Source organism: Heptranchias perlo, chromosome 21 (genome assembly GCF_035084215.1).
Source record: "Heptranchias perlo isolate sHepPer1 chromosome 21, sHepPer1.hap1, whole genome shotgun sequence".
NCBI lineage: Eukaryota > Metazoa > Chordata > Chondrichthyes > Hexanchiformes > Hexanchidae > Heptranchias > Heptranchias perlo.
Window position 1 is genome coordinate 35,047,865 of NC_090345.1, and position 22,070 is coordinate 35,069,934.

Sequence of the window (22,070 nt, forward strand, 5' to 3'; positions counted from 1 at the left end):
GTTGCAAACACTGCGCTGCAATTACTGTCAGTTGCAGAGACTAGAACAAAAATACCCAGTTTAATGTATTTGCTAACTGAAGACTGTCCTGGGAGTTATAAAAGTTTATTAGCACTTAACACCTGATAATTGTACACACTACTTCATTTGGTACTGAAATGAGCAATGGAAGAGGGAAAACCAAATATACTGAAATTAGTCGTAAGAAGTTGTTTTTGTAGAGAGGGAAATTCACATCATTGGCTATAAATACAACTGAACTTGTAGAAAGTTTGATTCATACAGCATTCTTCATTTTAACCCACTCAATATACGATCCCTCTTTTCCATTTTTTTTCATTTTTCATTTTTTTCATTTTTCTCCAACACTGCCTGCATCTGCCCCTACCCCTTCTGCTGAAATCCAAATCACTACTTTATCAGTTGGAGATTGGATTTGATCAGCACTATCCCTGCTGTCCACAGGGAAGCTTATGTGTATTTTTCAAACAAATGTGCATTGGCGGTGTTCGTGGTAAGCTCGAGGATACAGTGTTTTATAATAACATGAATGTTATGCCATCAGCAGTATTTTTTAAACTGTTGGTGATCTGCCTCTCTAAACCTGACAGATGTAAAGGTAGTTTCCAGCTGATGATCATAACAGCTGCTTGTACAGTCAGCACTTATTTTGTTTCTTGGGAATTTAGAAGAAACTCTAATTTTAAATAGTGCAGGTGAGCTAAGCACTTGCCAGTTGCACAGCCAATTGTTAAAGTAATGAGCTGGCAACTTCCTTCAATGCTAGATTGGCTGCATAAAGCAGAACATGGGGTTGTATTCTCTGGAGTTTCGAAGGTTAAGGGGTGATTTGATTGAAGTTTATAAGATATTAAGGGGAACAGAGGGTGGATAGAGAGAAACTATTTCCGCTGGTTGGGGATTTTAGGAGTAGGGGGCACAGTCTAAAAATTAGAGCCAGACCTTTCAAGAGCGAGATTAGAAAACATTTCTACACAAAGGGTTGTAGAAGTTTGGAAGTCTCTTCCGCAAACGGCAATTGATACTAGCTCCATCGCTAAATTTAAATCTGAGAGAGATCGCTTTTTGGCAACCAAAGGTATTAAGGGGTATGGGCCAAAGGCAGGTATATGGAGTTAGATCACAGATCAGCCATGATCTTATCAAATGGTGGAGCAGGCATGAGGGGCTGAATGGCCTACTCCTGTTCCTATGAGCATCTGGAAATGTGCTACTGATTAAAATTGAAGAGCTGGAAAAACTGAAATTGCAAGAAAAGTATCTCTCAACTGCCTGTGATTTTAACCATTTCTCTGCAATTGCCCCACATTTGTCAGCAACTTTTGAGCTACACCATATTACTCTCTCCTCTCTGTACGTGGTAGCATTCTCACCTCTGAGTTGGAAGGTTGTGGATTCAAGTCCCACTCCAGAGACTTGAGCATACAATCGAGGCTGACATAGTGCAATGCTCCCTCAATACTGCAGCGCAATCAGAGGTGCTGTCTTTCAGATGAGACGTTAAACTGAGGCCCCATCTGCCTTCTCGGGTGGACGTTGAAGATCCCATCAAAGAAGAGCAGGGAAGTTCTTCCTGGTGTCCAGCCAAACATTTATCCCTCAACCAACATCACTAAAACGGATTATCTGGTCATTATCCCATAGCTGTTTGTGGGACCTTCCTTTGTGCAAATTGATTGCCGTGTTTTCCTACATTACATCATTGACTACACTTCAAAAGTACTTCATTGGCTGTAAAGCACTTTGGGATGTTCTGAGGTCGTGAAAGGCGCTATATAAATGCAAGTTCTTTATTTTCTCCAATTCATTGTCTCTAACTGTGTCTTCTATTCTTTGTGTGTCTCACACATTTGTATGTGTATCATCAGTAGATTTACCTCCCTCTCTCTTTCTCTGTTATTTTGTCTCCTTTTCTGTATGTCTTGCAGGTTGGCCCTTTCTGTCTTTTCACTTTTCTCACAATCCCTTGGAAGTAGTTTTTAAATGCAACAAAGCTTATGTTTTGAAGTCTTTATAGAGAAAACAGACAAACTCTGATTTCGACTTGTAGTGCAGATTGCCAGTGGAATTCATATGATTCAGGTGGAAATATGATCCAAAATTTGCATGTTAAAGTGTGATGCCTAAAATGTGACTGACAAAACATGGAAAGCTTTAGATGCATGATCTAATGGTAATAAAATGAAAAGTTGTACATTATTCCTGAATAGTACAAATTGTACTTAAATACATTGCAACTCTTCGTGTGGATTGTTTACAACAACTACTTAGATTTATATAGCACCTTTTTTAATATAAAAAAATATCCCAAGGGGCTTCACAGTGGCGAAATCAGACAAAACTGGACACCAAGCCAATGAAAGTGATATTCGGAAAGGGAAAGGGGCGGGTTTTAAAGAGGCCTTAAAGGAGTAGAGGTAGTTAGAAAGATTTAGGGAGCGAAAACTTGTATGTAAAAAGTAGCGGGTAAAGGCTGATTTAATAATTTTCTGGTTGGCGCCATGCAACCTTGAGACTGATTGAACAGTAAAACTCTCAGAGCATGGTTTTTGTTCAAAAACATCTTTTCGAGTAGTAAAAATCTAAAATTTTTGCAGTAAGAGTGAAAGGGGGGATGGAATCCCAGGCCTCAGGACCTCAGGAGGACTAAATAAGCACCATTACTCACCTCCGTAGAAATCAAGCGTGACAGAAATAGTGCGCTTTCAATAGCATGACGCAGGAAGCAAGTGTAAAATGTACATGCATTGCATGTTATACACAAAACTTTTAATATATTACTTGCAGCTTACCTGTTGCATTGCTGATGAGTTGGAAGAGTGGGTTCTCAATTCAGCAATATTATTTGGTGTCAGGGAGAGTGCCAAACTATATTTGGGTCAGGGAGTGGGCTAAACTGTATGCCGTGGTTTTATTAGAGGTCGTGGAGCAAGCCTTTTATTGGGTCGGGTGATGAATTTAAAGAACTGTGTGCAGGTAGTATAATTTTATTATAAATTTATTCTCAATACAGGCAGTAATTTTAATTTTTTGAGGAGCTGTTGTCGGATCCTTATTTGATCAGGGAGCAGGAATGAAGCAGAACCAAGAGTAAAATGAATGTTATGTAGATGATAAATTCATGAACTGTATGCAGTTGATTTAAATTCAGAACTTTTTACATATATTTATATCTATATAATTAAACATCTTGTGTATCCATGCACTTGCTGTCCACAGATTTCATTTCCTGTTGTCATGTTTTTTGTCACACATTTATAACTATATATTTAACATTGAAATTCCATATGTAATCAGTTATAATTGAATTTACCGATATAAACAGTTGCCTGTTGCTGTTCATGCAGTAAAATTTTCCACAGAAGCTTGTAAGATTTGAGCCTTTCTCAAAAACTTACGCTTTGACTGGATAAGTACATGAGGGAGAAAGGAATAGAAGGTTATGCTGATGGGGTTAGATGAAGAGGAGGCTCATGTGGAGCATAAACACCAGCATGGACCAGTTGGGCTGAATGGCCTATTTCTGTGCTGTACATTCTATGTAATTGTATGATATATTTACCTCAGCAGTTGGGGTGAGCTTTCAACCACATTGGTGGATTATGAGGAAGTGCACTTTGCAGAATTTCTCAACAATAAGTGTGTAATTGTAAATGTATACTGTGCAATAACTGGATTTAGTATGTCTTCTCATCCAGTGAGGTTTTGAGTTACTTTGCTTATTCCAAAAAAAAATGGATATTTGAATTGTAAAAGCTGAATTGTTGGCATTTATTTACATTTGAGATAGTACCTAATGAACAGCAGTATAGAGTTATACAGCACGGATCGAGGCCCTTCGGCCCATCGTGTCCACGCCGGCCATCAGCCCTGTCTACTCTAATCCCATATTCCAGCATTTGGTCCGTAGCCTTGTATGCTATGGCATTTCAAGTGCTCATCCAAATGCTTCTTGAATGTTGAGGGTTCCTGCCTCCACAACCCTTTCAGGCAGTGAGTTCCAGACTCCAACCACCCTCTGGGTGAAAAAGTTCTTTCTCAAATCCCCTCTAAACCTCCCGCCTTTTACCTTGAATCTATGTCCCCTTGTTATAGAACCCCCAACGAAGGGAAAAAGCTCCTTAGTATCCATCCTATCTGTGCCCCTCATAATTTTGTACACCTCAATCATGTCCCCCCTCAGCCTCCTCTGCTCCAAGGAAAACAAACCCAATCTTCCCAGTCTCTCTTCATAGCTGAAGCGCTCCAGCCCTGGTAACATCCTGGTGAATCTCCTCTGCACCCTCTCCAAAGGGATCACATCCTTCCTGTAGTGTGGCGACCAGAACTGCACACAGTACTCCAGCTGTGGCCTAACCAGTGTTTTATACAGCTCCATCATAACGTCCTTGCTCTTATATTCTATGCCTCGGCTAATAATGTGATCATGGTTTCTTTTTGATGATGATTAGAAAAGGAAACAAAAAGATTGCATCTAAATAATGGATTGCTGTTAAAAGTTCAGTTGAAAATCTCTACTGAACCATTTTTTAGGCTTAAGCATTGTGTTGAAAACGACACAAACGATGAACTTGTAAGCATTTTTTAAAAATTCTTCTGGGGATATAGGTGATGCTTATGAGGCCACATCTATTGTCCATCTTCAGTTGCCCTGAGATGATGGTGGTGGGCCTTACCATGATGATGCTCCCATCATCGTGTTATGTAGGGAATTCGAGAATTTTGACCCAGCAACGGTGAAGGAATGGCGATATATATCCAAGGAAGGATGGTGTGCGACTTGGAAGGGAACCTTGTGTTTGTTCAGTGGTAGCGATTGTGGGGCTGGGCGGTGCTGTAGAGGTAAACGTGGCGAGTGTTGCAGTACATCCTGTAGATCATGCATTTTACAGCTACAGTGCACTAATGGTGGAGGAGTAAATATTGAGTGTTGTGGCAGAGACTCCAGTCTGCCTTGTCTTGGATGGTGGTGAGCTTCTTGAGAGTTATGTGTGCACCTACCCAGGCAAGCGGTAATTATTCCATCACACTGCTGACTTGAGCCTTGTAGATGATGGAGAGGTTTTTTAAAATTTCAAAATAAACTTTATTCATAAAATTTGTTAAGGTACAAACAATGCAATTCAAGTCATGCTTCAAACAATACAATACAGGTCATACAATTTTATAACGGTACATACAGTACAATTCAATGGTCCCGGTAAAATCAACACAATTCCGCACCATACATTGTACATACAGTTCATGGCACCCTAGGGTGCCTCATTGCATTACAGTTGTTACAAGTTACAGATACATTGCGTTACGTTCATTTTTCATTTTACATTCTGCCCTAGGGGGTTTTTCCCTGATTGCGGCCCCGCCGTATACAATGATGGGAGTGCTCTAAATGGTGGCCTTTCCCCATAGAGCCTTTGTGTAGGTCGCACCTCACCTCACTGCATCCCACAGCATGTACTCCTGGACCTTGGAGTGTGCCAGTTGGCAACATTCTGTCTTGGACAGCTCCTTTTTAGCTGGAAGACCAACATGTTTTGGGCGGACCAAAGGGCCTCCTTCACTGAGTTAATGGTCTTCGAGCTGCAGGTGATATCTGTCTCTGTCCCCCCGGGGAACAGTCCGTAGAGCACAGTGTCCTGTGTAACCGAACTGTTTGGGATGAACCGGGACAGATACCAACGCATCTCTCTACATCCTCTGCACAAAGGGGCAGCCCATCAGGAGGTGGAAGGCAGTCTCCTCCCCGCCACAGCCGAGAGGGCAGCTCGCGGTGGTGCTGAGGTTCCGTGCGTGTTGGAAGGACTGTGCTGGGAGAGCCTGTCTCACCACCATCCAGGCTACATCCTGGTGCCTGTTTCAGTTCCGGCGACGAGACATTCTGCAAGATGATGGAGAGATATTCATGAGTCAGGAGGTGAGCCACCTGTTGCAGAGTACTGCTCTTGTAACCATGGTGTTGATATGGCTGGTGCAGTTAAGGTTCTGGTCAGTGGTGACCCCCAGAATGTTAATTGTGGAGAGTGCTGTGATGTTGATGCTGTTGAAGGGGAGGATAGTTAGGCCATTTCTTGTTGAGTTGGTCATTGCCCGACACTTAAGTGGTGCCTATGTTAGCTGTCCTTTTTTTAAAATTCGTTCATGGGATGTGGACGTTGCTGGCAAGGCCAGCATTTATTGCCCATCCCTAATTGCCCTTGAGACGGTGGTGGCGAGCCGCCTTCTTGAACCGCTGCAGTCCGTGCGGTGAAGGTTCTCCTACATGCTATTAGGTAGGGAGTTCCAGGATTTTGACCCAGTGACGATGAAGGAACGGCGATATGTTTCCAAGTCGGGATGGTGTGTGACTTGGAGGGGAACGTGCAGGTGGTGGTGTTCCCATGTGCCTGCTGCCAGCGTCCTTCCAGGTGGTAGAGGTCATGGGTTTGGGAGGTGTTGTCGAAGAAGCCTTGGCGAGTTGCTGCAGTGCATCCTGTGAATGGTACACACTGCAGCCACGGTGCGCCAGTGGTGAAGGTAGAGAATATTTAGGGTGGTAGATGGGGTGCCATTCAAGCGGGCTGCTTTGTCCTGGATGGTGCCGAGCTTCTTGAGTGTTGTTGGAGCTGCACTCAAGTGGAGAGTATTCCATCACACTCTTGACTTGTGCCTTGTAGATGGTGGAAAGGCTTTCCGGAGTCAGGAGGTGAGTCACTTGCCGCAGAATACCCAGCCTCTGACCTGCTCTTGTAGCCACAGATTTATGTGGCTGGCCCAGTTAAGTATCTGGTCAATGGTGACCCCGAGGATTTTGATGGTGGGGGATTAGGCGTTGGTAATGCCGTTGAATGTCAAGGGGAGGTGGTTAGATTCTCTCTTGTTGGAGATGGTCATTGCCTGGCACTAATGTGACTTGCCACTTATCAGCCCAAGCCTGGATGTTGTCCAGGTCTTTCTGCATGCGGACACAGACTGCTTCATTATCTGAGGGGTTGCGAATGGAACTCGACATTATGCAATCGTCAGCGAAGAACCCCATTTGAGGTGATTCGTATATGGATATTTTATGCAGCTGCCCCAGTGTTTCTAGAACCCCTTCTTTGTTCCCAGATCCTTGGGACCTCCCCCCTCAAAGTACTGTTGTTGTGTCCCAATTTCAGTACTCTGAGCCCAGGCTACTTTCCTGGTGCTCTGCGATCACTTGTTTTCATGAAAAATGCCCGTTTTCTGAATGTGGAACCTCCGTGCCCAGTGACTTGCCACCCCCACAGATAGCCATTCTAGCTCATGTTATTAAGAAAGTTCAGTTTGTTTTCTGGAGCTCAGCTCCAAGTTCTCTGGTTCCTCACCTGGTATGTGTCTGTGAGCAGTGCCACATGAGATCCCTCGTAACATGTGTATTAATAGCTTAACTGTTTCAGAAGCATGAAACAAAATCATTTACAGGCTAGTTGATTCTTTTTCATTTGCCCCCAATGAAATAGCAATTCACATAGTTTGCACTTAAGACTTTCGGATGCTTCCTGCAGTTTGTTTAGCATGTCAGAAAAATGGATGAAAAACATGCTTTTTGCCTGAGCCACATAAGGCGATATTAGGACAGGACTTCGTCAAAGTGGTTAGGGTGGTTCATTGTCAAATTTTGTTTAACTCTCCTGTGAGGCGTCATGGGACATTTTACTACGATAAAGGTGCTATATAAATGCAAGTTATTGTTGATTACCACCCCAGTCCATTTAAGAATGGCTGTGCTTCCCTATTTCTCTTCCTCCAGTATTTGTTTAGAATTTCTACAGATGAAACCATATTTAGATGAGGTTAAGGGAGCCCTCTAGTGGCATTGCAGGGTGATGTGGTGCCTTTTTAAAACTGCTGCAAACTGGTGGTAGAGATTGGTATTTTAAAAACTGCATATTCGCTTACTTGGGTATAAATACTACTATTGTTTGAACAAAAAACTATTTAATTTCCATTCCTGTTGAAAACCCTGCTCTATAATGATATTAGATATTAAACTTAAAACACAGCCGAGAGAATTTTTTTAATATATAATTTCAGAATTGGTGAATTTATTCAAGAAACTAAAGCTCCTGATCACTTGTCTAAAAAGACTTGAACTTCCAGTCTAACTTCTTGGGTCATGATTTTGAGTAGAAATTTCTATGTCAAAATTGACAATGGAAACTCCCTTGCAAATATTTATAATGGTAACTTCCCTTTGTAAACATGGTATAGTGGCACATCTCCCATGGTGGCACTGTACAACCTTCCCATTCCATCACCGAACAGCTGATCCCTCTCTTGCACCTCGGCCCTATCTTGCCATGTTCCTTTTGGCTGCTGCCATGCTTTTGCTGCCTCCTTGGTCCTGTCTGGCTCCAAGTCTCTGTCCAACTGGCCTTCCTGGCCCTGCCCCATTATGCCATTGAAGTTTCTGGCTCTAAGTATTGACCTTGATGACCTTCCTGACCCTACCTTCCTCTTAGCCTTGATCCCTTTTAAAGTAGGAACATAGGAACCAAAGTAGGCCAATTAGCCCCTCGAGCCTGTTCCGCTATTCAATGAGATTATGGCTGATCTATGACCTAATTCCATATACCTGCCTTAGCCCCATATCCCTTGATACCTTTTGGTTAACAAAAATCTATCCACCTCTGATTTAAAATTAACAATTGAGCTAGCAGCAACTGCCATTTGCAGAAGAGAGTTCCAAACTTCTACCACTCCCTGCGTGTAGAAGTGTTTCCTAACTTCACTCCTGAAAGACCTCTAATTTTTAGGCTATGTCCCCTAGTCCTAGACTCCCCAACCAGCGGAAAGAGTTTCTCTATCTACCCTATTAGTTCACTTTTAATATCTTGAAAACTTCGATCAAATCACCCCTTAATCATCTAAATTCCAGGTGGAATCCCTAGTTTGTGTAATCTCTCCTCGTAATTTAACCCTTGAAGTCCAGGTATCACCCTAGTAAATCTACGCTGCACTCCCTCCAAGGCCAATATATCCTTTTAAGGTGCCGTTCCCAGAACTGAACACAGTACTCCAGGTGTGGTCTAACCAGGGCTTTGTATAGCTGTAGCATAACTTCTACCCCCTAGTATTCTAGTCCTCTAGCTATAAAGGCCAGCACTCCCATTAGCCTGTTTGATTATTTTCTGTACCTGTCCATGACATTTTAATGGTGTATGTACAGGGACCCCATAGTCTCTTTGGACCTCCACTGTTTTGAGCTTTTCACCATTTAGAAAGTACTCTGATCTATCCTTTTTAGGTCCAAAGTGGATGACCTCACACTTGTCTGCATTGAAATCCATTTGCCACAGTTTTGCCCTTCACTTAATTTATTAATAACTCTGTAATTTTATGCTTCCATCTACACTGCTTACAATGCTGCCTATCTTTGTATCATTGGCAAACTTGGATATGTGGCTCTCTATCCCATCATCTAAGTTAATAAATACAGTGAATAGTTGAGACCCAAACACAGATCCCTGTGGGACACCATTAGTCACATCCTGCCAATTTGAGTACCTGCCCATTATCCCTACACTCTGTCGGCTCCCCCTCAGCCAATTTCCTAACCAGGTCAATAATTTGCCCTCCATTCCATGAGCTTCAACTTTAGCTAACAGTCTGAGAGACTTTATCGAATGCCTTCTGGAAGTCCATATTAATAACAGCACTAGACATTCCTCTGTCCACTACTTTAGTCACCTCTTCCAAAAAATTCAACCAGGTTCATCAGGCATGACCTACCCACTACAAATCCACACTGGCGCTCTCTGATCAACTGAAAATTTTCAAGGTGTTCAGTCACTCCATCCTTAATTTATAGACTCTAGTAATTTCCCAACAACAGATGTTAGACTAATTTCCTGGTTTCCTTCTCTCTCCTTTCTTAAATAGCAGCACGTGCAATTTTCTAATCTAAAGGAACGGTTCCTGAGTTGAGAACTTTGGAAGATTATAGTTTGGGCATCTGCAATGTTCTTACCTATTTCCTTTAAAATCCTGGGATGGAAACCATCTGGTCCTGGGGATTTGTCACTCTTCAGTGCCATTATTTTCTTCATTACTGTTGCTTTACTTATGTTAATTATGGTGAGCCCCGTCCCGATTCAAAATTAGTTTCCTTGGGGTGTCCGGCACGCTATCCCCTTCCTCTACTGTAAATACTGATGCAAAGTAAATTATTTAACAGGTCCGCCCTTTCCTTATTTTCATTTACAATATCACCATTATCAGTTTTTAAGGGGCCCACATTGCTCTTGATCACCCTCTTTTTCCTAATATAATTGTAAAAATGTTTTATGTTGATTTTGATATCCCTTGCGAGTTTCTTTTCATACTCTTTTTTAGCTCTTACCATCTGTTTTGTCACCCGTTGCTGTCCTTTGTACCTCTCCCAGTTGCTAGGATCTGAGCTATGTTTTGCATTTTTGTATGCTTTTTCTTTTAGTTTTATTTTGTCCCTTTCCTCTTTTGTCATCCATGGTGTTTTTTTTGGCAAATAGAGTTCTTGCTCCTTAAGAGCATAAACTGGTTCTGTATCATGTTAAATTCTTTTTTGAACATCTCCCACTGATCTTCTGTTGTTTTACCCATTAACAGATTTGCCCAGTTTACTGTGGACAGTCTCTCTCTCATCTCATTGAAGTCGGCCATAACTAAACTTGGAATCTTAGTAGCTGATACGGGTTTCTCCCTTTCAAACACTGCGTTGATCGCTATTAGATAAATGTTCGTGTACCGTTAGGCAATTAACTAAATCTGGCTTGTTACTCGTTATTAAATCTAATATGGCCTGCTCCCTTGTTGGTTCTAGGACATATTGTTGCAGAAAGCTGTCCTGAACACACAAGAAATTTGCTACCTTTCTGACTCTTTTGCTTATCCCAATCTATATGAAAGTTAAAGTCTCCCATTAAAACCACTCTGCCTTTACTATGTGTTTGTCTGATCTCTGCATTCATACATCCTGCCACTTCACAGGTGCTACCAGGGGGCCTATACACAACTCCCACTACAGTCTTAAATCCTTTTCTATTTCTTAATTCTACCCATTAAGTCTCCACTGCCTGCCTACCTCTCCTTATATCCTCTCTCTTATCATTGGAGTAATTTCATCCTTAATCACTAAGGCTACTCCTTCCCCTCTACCAGTTTCCCTATCCTTCCTATCGACCTTTTATAACCTGGTATATTCAGTTCCCAGTCCTTACCATGTCGTACCCTCTAAGTTGAATTTGCGCCTGCAATTCATTCAATTTGTTCCTTATGCTTTGTGCATTTGTATAAAGAAGGCTTCTTTGGGGCCACACACCCTAACCTGTTCTTCTGCTGTAATGTTTTTCTCTCTCATTTCTTACTTCTCTCTCCTGATTTAACTACTTTACATCTTTTAGTTTTCCCTTTTACCTCTAGTGACTAAAGCATAATTTCTGACTTACTCTACTCTCTTCCTTTTTGTTTGTTTTAGAATTACTATTTATGCTACCTTTTCCACCTAAGCCTTCGCTCCCCCCCGCCCCATTTACTAGTTTAAAGTTCTTGTGATTGCCATATTTACCCTTTCTGCTAGGACCCTGGTCCCAGCCTGGTTCAGGCGGAGCCCTTCCTAACGGTACTTTTCCTTCCTGTCCCATTATTGGTGCCTGTCTCCCATGAAATGGAACCCCTCTTTCCTACACCACTTCTTCAGCCGTGTGTTCACTTCCCTAATATTATCCCCATGCCAATTTGCGTGTGGGTAATAATTTGGAGGTTCTAACCCTTGATATTTTTTAATTTAGCTTCTAGCTCCTGGTACTCTCTCAACAGGACCTCTTGCCTACTCTTTCCAATGTTGTTGGTCCCAACATGGAACACAATGACTGTATCCTCTTTTTTTCCCCCCCCCCTCTAATATCCTTTCAAGCCGGTTCGAGATATCCCTCACCCTGGCACCAGGTTGGTACCATACCATTTGGGACTATTGATCCTACTTACAAAGGATGGTATCTGTCCCCCTAATTATTGAATCCCCTACAACTACCACATCGTGCTTCTCCTCCTCCTCCTCCTCCTCCTCCTCCCTTTTTGGATAGCCTCCTGCTCCAGGGTAGCATGGTCAGCATTTTGGCTGTCCTTCCGACATATATAGGGAGTACATTATACCTGTTGGATAGGATCAGTTTCTGCGGATCCTCGTTCTCTATCTCACCTGGGTTCCCCTTACTCTGTACACTATCGGTCACACCAACCCCATTCTGATCCTGTACCTCTCTGAGGTGTGACTGAGGTCTGGAGCAAACTGTCCAGATACTTCTCTCCCTCCCTTATGTGTCGGAGTGTCTCCAGCTCAATGACTGAGCTGGAGAGATTCGAGAGGGAGACATCTACTGCAGATGTGTTTGTTCGGGACATTCTCGATGTCCACCAGCTCCTACATACTGCAGTCCAGACACACAACCTGCTGTGTCATATCTTAGTCTGTCATTTATTTATTTATTTATTGGTAATTACTCTTTAGTAATTTTTTTTTAGAAAGCAACAAATAGAATACTAAACACTTCCTTCCCCCTCTACACCTAACTATCACTCATCACTCTGTCCAAATTCTCACCAAGTCTCCCTCGACCTTCCCAGGCAGGAGACATGGATACATGGGGTGGGGGGGGCCGAAAAAGGAGAGCCACAAATGGGCAGAAAGGGAAATAGTGGAGACGAGTCAAAATTGAACAGCGATCGGGATTGGGGGGGGGGTGGTGTTGAGTGTGTGTGCCTGTGCCAGACATAGGGGCACATAGACTGAGACAAACGGGAGAAAGAAACCAAAATAAATGGAGAGAGTCATGGTTGGGGGTAGGGGGAGGTGGGGAGAGGAAGAGACATGGGGACAGAGGTATGTGGGTAGCATGAGACATACTACCAGTGAAAAATGGAGGGAAATGTGCCAGTTGAGAGAAAGTAAAACATTGTTGTAAAAAGGTATGGGGGGCACAAATGGGTGGCAGAGATCTGAAGAGACACTGGACAAAGAAACAGAGGCCATGGAGAGAAAGAAAAATAGAAGGCAATGTCAGTGACATGGGTGAGATTCAGATAGAGCAGACAGATGGCGCTAACAAACCACAGATGGGTGCAACAGATCGTGGACAGACATGTGGTGAAACAGAGGGGGATCAGGGCAAAGAAAGAGGTGAGAGAGAGCATACCATTGGGAAGAATATTGTGCAGACAAGGAACAGGGAGTGAGCTTGAGAGCAGAGAGAAAGACCGAGATTGAGGGGAGGAAAATTAGAGATGTGGGGAGAAAGGTCAGGGATGGAATGATGGACAAATGCCAGGGGGCAGAAGACTCACTGAACAATGCCATGGGAAATGTGTTAATGTAAATATGGAACAAAAGAGATCCCAGCATAGATTCCTGGGGACACCACTATCTACATTCGACTTATCTGAAAAACCTCCATTTACCCCTATTCTCTGCTTTTTGTCTCCTAGCAATGGGACTACTTTCCTGTTAATACAATGTGCCTTTTTTGTAAAAAGTCTACACCTTTGTGAAATCCCTTCTGAAAAATAATCAAGAAACATCCATCCCATACCAATTATCTATACACTCTGCAATTTCCTCAAATCATCAATTAAATTAAGTTAAACACGGCCTGCCCATTACAAATCAACGCTGACTGTCTGATTAGCATATGCTTTTGTGTTCAGATTTCATCCATATTATGGACTCAAGTTTACTTACAGCCAAGGTAAGACTAACTATCCTATAATTTTCTAGTTTATTCTTTTCCTCTTCCTTGAATTGAAAAGAAACCCATTCTTGTCTTTTACATTTTTGAATTTTAGTATTAAATCTGTACTCGGCATTGCAATTTATTTAAAATACACTTCAAGCAGGCCAAACTGTGCTTGCATAGTGCCATGGTTGTGTCTTCACTTTAGTGAGTGCAGTGCTATTTTTCTGGTGGTAGTGTAATCTTGTATTAGATATTCTTTTAGAACTAATCCTTGGCCTCTTAACTCCACTTAGTATTTTACTCACTAGTTGTATGACTAAATCTGCAGTTTGGGTTTGTGTCAGCATTTTGACACGAAGTAACAACGGGAGATTAAACTTCAGCTCTGATATCCGTCTGTTTGGAGGAGTATTACGTGTCCCTGTTTGTGCACAGCTAAAGCAACACTGATTTTTTTTTAAAAAATACAAATATTCACTAAACATAAATGTTGTGGAAAATGTAATATAATGCATAGATATAAAGATTGGAAATTGTTGCGTAGGTGCGTGGGGCTGCATGTGTGTGTAACATAAGTGAGTGGTGGAGTACTGCTTAGGAAAACAAAGTGCTGTAGCTATATTTTTCACTAGATGGAGCCATGGACATTTGAAAAGTTGCTTAACAATTTCCTGGTGATTAGTAATACAGACAGCATAGATCTTGGAATAAGAGTGAGTAAAGTTAGTGGTTTATATCGTTCATAATTAGACAAGAAAAATGTTTGGTGCTCTAAACTTCAACATATTATTTTCAATATTATTTGTGACTTTTAATTTCTGTTTTGATAGATCTGTATATGATGATCAGCCCAATGCACACAAACGGTTTATGGAGAAACTTGAGGCCCGCATTCGGAATCATGACCGAGAGATCGAGAAAATGTGCAATTTTCACCATCAGGGTTTTGTTGATGCAATCACTGAACTGCTTAAAGTGAGGTCAAATGCAGGAAAGTTGAAGGTAAGAAAATGCTTTTTTTTAAAAAAAATGAGTGAGGAAGAGCAGATGAAACTAGAATATAACCTTATTTATGATTGATATTTATATATATATTGGCTAGGACATCAGGAGAACTCCCCTGCTCTTCATTGACTAGTCCCCAGGGATCTTTTACATTCACCTGAGAGGGCAGATGGTTCTGTGATTTGTCTCATCTGAAAAATGACACCTCTGATTATGCAGCACTCCCTTAGTACTACACTGTAGTGTCAAGCTAAATTTCATGCTCTAGAGTGGGGTTTTAACCCCATGGCCTGCGATTGAGGTGAGAGTGCTACCACTGAGTCAAGGCTTACACCTGAACCAAGGCTGACATCTTAGTTGTACATTTGGGACATGAGAATGACAGATGGGAGTATAATCCAAATGGGAAGTATGTGAGGAAGTAGATGAAGAAAGGGTCTTGTGCTAGTTTGCACATTCAAAAGCAACCAGCAAAGGTAATGGAATGCTGGGCTACATCACAAGGTTTCAAATATTAAAAACAAGGAAGTACTACTGTTTTTACACCGAGCACTTGGAATATTGTGCTGAGTTTTGAATGTCCTACCTTAGGAACGATACAATGGCCTTGGAGAAAGTCCAGCAATGATTCATTAGGATGATACCAGGCATGAAGAAATTGGCTTATAACAAGAGAATTGCTGAACTTGGGTTACGTTTCATAGAGGTGAAGAGGTTGAGGGATGATCTGATAGAGGTGCTTTTAAAAAAAGAGGAATTGACAAGGTAGATGGGAAACAACTCTAGTAAGGGAATCCAGAACAATGGCATTTAATCTTAAAATGCGAGTTAAGCTGGTTAAAAGCGTACCTAAGAAAAACATCTTCATAAAGGGTTATGAGAATACGGAAAGCATTGCCTCAGAAGGCAATAGATATAAAGTCATGGTGTTTAAAAGGGAGATTAATATTTATCTGTGGAGTAAGGGATATGTAGCAAAGACAAGGATTGAAGAGATTGAGTTTCCATTGGTAACAAAAATGGCAGAGCAGGCTTGATGGGCTGAATGGCCTCTTTCTGTTACTGTGTAACTTGGGAGTGGGAGTGCTTCTGGCACACAGGGTGGTGACTCATGATTTTTTTTGCTACCTCTACCTTATTTCTCAATGCTGCTGTTGGTTACTGTGGCACTGACAGTGTGTGTAGAATTACCGCTCAAAGTTGGAGGGAACAACTTCACCGTAAAGATGTTATAAATGGTTACAATAGTTAAATCAGTGACAGATTTGTTCGAATTTTTTTTTATAAATTGAACAAGATTAAGTTATGTACTAGTGCTATTTGGATTTTGTCTACTTTTAAAAATGTGATTCAGTTCAGGTAGTTTTAGCAAAATCTGTTTAAGAACCATTGGTAAATTTTAAAATTAAAAAGCTATTTAGTTTTAACTTCTTAGATGTACACATACGTCGGGCTGATTTACAGCAGCTTAAAGAGCTTTATAAATTTAGTTTTATACTTGAGAACAAGTTTGCAGCAGGACATCCTTATTAAAAAAAAAGACTAGATTTCTTTGCCTTTTTAACAATGCAATGTAAAGTGGAGAATATTCAGATAATGAGGGATTGAACCCAGTGTAATGAAGCTGAGTACTTTTTGTTTGAGAATTAATGAGTTGTTTAACAATGAAAATGAGCTTGCATGTGGTGATGACTTAATGAGCCACTTCATATGTGGGAAAAGACTGGTGGTGTTCGTCGTCTGCAGCTGCTCAAAATGCAGTTGCAATTTGTTGAGTACTTTGTAATTACTGTAGTGAGTATTAATACTTAATTATAAAGAACATTTCTGTTTTCAGAATAAAGTTTGCGTTCCAGCACGTGATTGAATGTTGTCATTCATTGTGCTTTCAAGACATACAAGTACAAATACAATAGCAATAAACTGCTATGGAATATTTTTGCATTTAGATATTAATCCAAATGGGAAGTATGTGAGGAAGTAGATGAAGAAAGGGTCATGTGCTAGTTTGCACATTCAAAAGCAACCAGCAAAGGTAATGGAATGCTGGGCTACATCACAAGGTTTCAAATATTAAAAACAAGGAAGTACTACTGTTTTTACACCGAGCGGGAGGAGGTATTGGCGGTTTTAGCAGGCCTAAAAATGGATAAATCCCCAGGCCCGGACGAAATGTATCCCAGGCTACTGTGTGAGGCAAAGGAGGAGATTGCGGGGGCTCTGACACATATATTCAGAACCTCTCTGGCCACAGGGGATGTGCCAGAGGACTGGAGAACCGCTAATGTAATACCATTATTCAAGAAGGGGAGTAGGGAAAAACCGGGGAACTACAGGCCAGTGAGCCTAACATCAGTGGTAGGAAAATTATTGGAAAAAATTCTGAAGGACAAAATTAGTCTCCACTTGGAGAAGCAAGGATTAATCAGGGATAGTCAACATGGCTTTGTCAAGGGAAGATCATGTCTGACTAATTTGATTGAATTTTTTGAGGGGGTGACTAGGCGTGTGGATGAGGGTAACGCAGTGGATGTGGTATACATGGATTTCAGTAAGGCCTTCGATAAAGTCCCTCACAGGAGACTGGTCAAGAAGGTACGAGCCCATGGAATCCAAGGTGCCTTGGCACTTTGGATACAAAACTGGCTTAGTGGCAGAAGGCAGAGGGTGATGGTCGAAGGTTGTTTTTGTGACTGGAAGCCTGTGGCCAGTGGGGTACCATAGGGATCGGTGCTGGGTCTCTTGCTGTTTGTGGTCTACATTAATGACTTGGATATGAATGTAAAAGGTATGATCAGTAAGTTCGCTGATGATACAAAAATTGGTAGGGTGGTAAATAGCGAGGAGGATAGCCTCAGTCTGCAGGACGATATAGATGGGTGGGTCAGATGGGCGGAACAGTGGCAAATGGAATTTAACCCGGAAAAGTGCGAGGTGATGCACTTTGGAGGGACTAACAAGGCAAGGGAATATACAATGAATGGGAGGACCCTAGGCAAGACAGAGGGTCAGAGGGATCTTGGTGTGCAAGTTCACAGATCCCTGAAGGCGGCGGAACAGGTAGATAAGGTGGTAAAGAAGGCATATGGGATACTTGCCTTTATTAGCCGAGGCATAGAATATAAGAGCAAGGAGGTTATGATGGAGCTGTATAAAACACTGGTTAGGCCACAGCTGGAGTACTGTGTGCAGTTCTGGTCGCCACACTACAGGAAGGATGTGATCCCTTTGGAGAGGGTGCAGAGGAGATTCACCAGGATGTTACCAGGGCTGGAGCGCTTCAGCTATGAAGAGAGACTGGGAAGATTGGGTTTGTTTTCCTTGGAGCAGAGGAGGCTGAGGGGGGACATGATTGAGGTGTACAAAATTATGAGGGGCACAGATAGGATGGATACTAAGGAGCTTTTTCCCTTCGTTGAGGGTACTATAACAAGGGGACATAGATTCAAGGTAAAAGGCGGGAGGTTTAGAGGGGATTTGAGAAAGAACTTTTTCACCCAGAGGGTGGTTGGAGTCTGGAACTCACTGCCTGAAAGGGTTGTGGAGGCAGGAACCCTCACAACATTCAAGAAGCATTTGGATGAGCACTTGAAATGCCATAGCAAACAAGGCTACGGACCAAATGCTGGAATATGGGATTAGAGTAGACAGGGCTGATGGCTGGCGCGGACACGATGGGCCGAAGGGCCTCTATCCGTGCTGTATAACTCTATGACTCTAATCTTTTCATGTTTAATTTCTAGATGTCACTGAATATAATTTTTTTTAGGTTCAGGTAACGGACACTAATAGGCGGCTTCAAGATGCAGGAAAAGAGGTGAGAAAATGACTAAATATTAACATTTACACTAATCAATATTTGTTGTCTGTCCACATATTTACTGGTAAAGAGGTATGTGTTGTATTTAACTTTATATTTTTTAAGGCGATTAACCAAAGCGAAGAGATGATTCGATGCAGGGTACAGCAGAGGAACATTGCCACTACAGTTGAGAAACTTCAGCTGTGTCTTCCTGGTAAGCAAGTTTAATTGCTAATTGTAGCGAGGTTTTACAAAAGTGTAGTGGATAGGCGTTATATGTCAGGAGCATTTTCAGGAAATAACTGCAAATATAAGAGTGAATTCACCAATCTGGTGCTCTCAGCAGGGAGCCATATTTGGAAGGAGCACAGGCTAAGATAAGCCTATAACACTGCAGCACTGATTACCTGACCTATGCTCCTATTGAATACATAGAATTGCATAGCATCTTGCTGCGCACAAACCTTTTCCCATCTTGCTTCCTCTTTTCTCTCCTCGCTCCCTTTTCCTGAAGTGTGGGATTGGTGAATTTACTCTGCAATGTAACAAAATACTGTTATAAATTGATAAAAGTTATGCAGAAGCACTTGTACTCAAATTGAAGTTTGATTGGCACAATAATAGGGAAAAGAAAGAGTAATGAGAGGCAAATAGCTATTGTATCAATTTATGAGAGTGAGACAGTCATGATGAAGAAGAAAGAACTGACCTTTATATAGTTCCTTTCACAACCTCAGGATGTCCCAAAGTGCTTTGCATCCAATGATGAACTTCTTTGAAGTGTAGTCGCTGTTGTAATGTAGGAAATGCGGCAGCCAATTTGCGCACAGCAAGGTCCCACCAACAGCAATGTGATAATGACTAGAAAATCTGTTTATGATGGTTGAGGGATAAATATTGGCCAGAGCTCCCCTGCTCTTCAAAGTAGTGCCATGGGATATTTTGCTCACCTGAGAAGGCAGACAGGGCCTCAGTTTAATGTCTCATCCGAAAGATGACACCACCGACTGCAACACTCCCTCAGTACTGCACTGGAGTGTTAGACTGAATTTTGTGCTCAAGTCTCTGTAGTGGAACTTGAACCCACGACCTGACTCAGAGGTGAGAGTGGTACCACTGAGCCACTGACACTTGCTGATGAAACAGTTGATGAACAATGAGGAGGTACCGTTAGATTGGAAACGGTCTAGCGTGGTAGGTGCAGGCAACTACAGATCCATTTGTCTCACTTCAGTACCATGTAAAATAATGGAATTGATTGTCAGGAATAACCTTGAGGATTATCTGTACAGTAAGAACTTAGTAAATAGCAGTCAAGATGGATTCAGAAAGGGAAGATCCTACCTGACCTATCCCCCTGACTTTTACCGAGGAAGTGACATCCCAAGTGGACTGTGAAAAGCCCAAAAGTTATTTTATAGCTATTATATAAAATAAATGATGGTATGGAAAAGGTAAATCCAGAAAATTACACAAGGGTAGGGTAAGAGGACATTGGCTCAAACCAGAAAAAGATAAATTTAGGACCAGTGTCAGGAATTTCTTCAGACAGTAATTAACACATGGAATGGGCTTGTGGATGGAATGCTAGAGATGAAAACATGAGGAAATATTTAAGAAACAAGTAGATGTTGCATCATGGGGACTGTTGGGTCTTTCTGGATGGATGAACGAAAATGGGCTAAATGACCTTCCACATCAGTGTTTATTTTGTGAGTGGCCAAAATTTTTGGGTAAACATGAAAACTAAAGTAAAACTTCAGAATGATGAATCTGATTTTTACTGTAGACTTTAAGTTTAAGACTTAAGGTTTCAATATAATCGACTATAAAATTTAAATATACAAAATTTCCACAATGTATTTCCACTCACTATTCAGACATCACCCATTTTTGCCAGTTCTTCATCTCTTGGTGGAGTACTGCATGTGGGGGGGGGGGGAAGGAAGAGACTGAAAGGTGCAATCCACTTTTACTGGAATGCATATGGTGATCAGATTGGCATTGATAAGACAAATGTGAAATCTGGCACTGAGGTCATATTGGAAAGGGGGGATTAAATGGAAAAATCAATTTCAGGGAGGGATTAGGCTTACTATAAACTGAAAATTAGATATGAAAACTAAATGCTGGAAATCTGAATTAACAAAAAATGATGGACATGTCCAGCAGTTCAGTCAGCATTTATATAAAAAGATGGGTTAAAGATTCAGGTGTGATTAGACATTAGAGCCAACAAACCTGCTGTCTATTTTCAGTATTTCTGTTTTTATGACAAATTTGAAATGGTTTCTGGGGAAAAAGACATTACAACAAAGTTTTTCAGATTTCCCTTTCCCTCTGGACAGTCTGCTTCTTTTCCCATCCCATCAGGCTTGTCTGAAGTACTTGTGCCTCTGATTCCAGTCTCTGTGGCTTGCTAGTTTCAGGATTCAACACTGCACCCGGTCCCAGTGAATGAAAGCAAGTGAATACTGTTGGATGAATTTATCCCAGCCTCCAAAACAAGTGAAAGGATTCTATTACATTTACTCTATGGAACCATACAATTTGACAGTACAGAAGGAGATTATTCGGTTCATTTTGTCTGTGCGATCTCTTTGCTAGAGGAATCTAGAACTAATGCTATGCACCAGCTCTATCCCCATAGCCCGGTATCTTCATCCGTTTTAAATATTTATTCACTTTTCGCAAGAAAGATGCAATAGTCTTGACTCAACTACTTCCTGTGGCAAAGCATTCCATGCTCTAATAACTGTCATGTGTAAAGAAATTTCTCCTAACCCCTCTCCTTGTTTTTTTTAAAGTGATCATTTTAAATGGATGGGCCTTTGTCACTGATTTCCAAACCAGGGGAAATGGTCTTCCCCTATTCACTCTATCAAGACCCTTTATAATTTTTACAGACTCTATTAAATCTCCTCTTAGCCTTCTCTGTTCCAGTGAACGTAGTCCCAATATCTCAAGTCTCTCCTCATCCCTGGCATTATCCTGGTGAATCTGTGCTCTATCACTTTAATATCCTTTCTGTAATAGGGCTGAAACCTGCGCACAGTACACAAACTGTGGCCTAATCATTAACTTGTACAAATTTATCATTACCTCTTTGATCTTGTATTTTATAACACTATTTATAAAACAGAAGATAGTACAGTTACACATGAAGACTATGGAAAAAAATGATGAAATGAAACAAAGAACTATTTTAAAATGCTGCCTCAGTCACAGCTCTCTAATTGGTAACTGAAGTTGGGTATTCCCAACTTGTTGCATGTCCCTTCCTAATTTGAAGCCTGAAAAGGCATTAGAGTGGAATGTAATTATACTTTTAATGTATTCCATTAGTTAATAGCTGCCTTAAACCAGTATGCCAATAAGTCCTTCCTATTTATTCTCTTCCTTTTCTTATCAAATTTGGATTGTATTTTTAAAGCTGCAGTCTGTTCATAATCACCCTTTCAAATAAATATTTCTCAATGAATAGGTAAGATGCAAAAGTGACGTTTTGAATGCAGTTTCTTTTCAAGACATTT

General features: G+C 41.4%; 1 protein-coding gene across 6 annotated transcripts in view; it reads left to right on the plus strand.

Annotated features, from left to right (window-relative positions):
* The window catches only part of LOC137340123 (exocyst complex component 6-like), a 186,240-nt gene that overhangs the window by 32,333 nt on the left and 131,837 nt on the right, over positions 1-22,070 (plus strand). For all 6 annotated transcript variants that reach the window (XM_068002450.1, XM_068002451.1, XM_068002453.1 and 3 more), the window contains exons 2-4: positions 14,561-14,732; positions 18,505-18,552; positions 18,661-18,751. In XM_068002450.1, the coding sequence (XP_067858551.1) occupies positions 14,561-14,732; positions 18,505-18,552; positions 18,661-18,751 (311 nt within the window). The remainder of the gene's footprint in view (positions 1-14,560; positions 14,733-18,504; positions 18,553-18,660; positions 18,752-22,070) is intronic.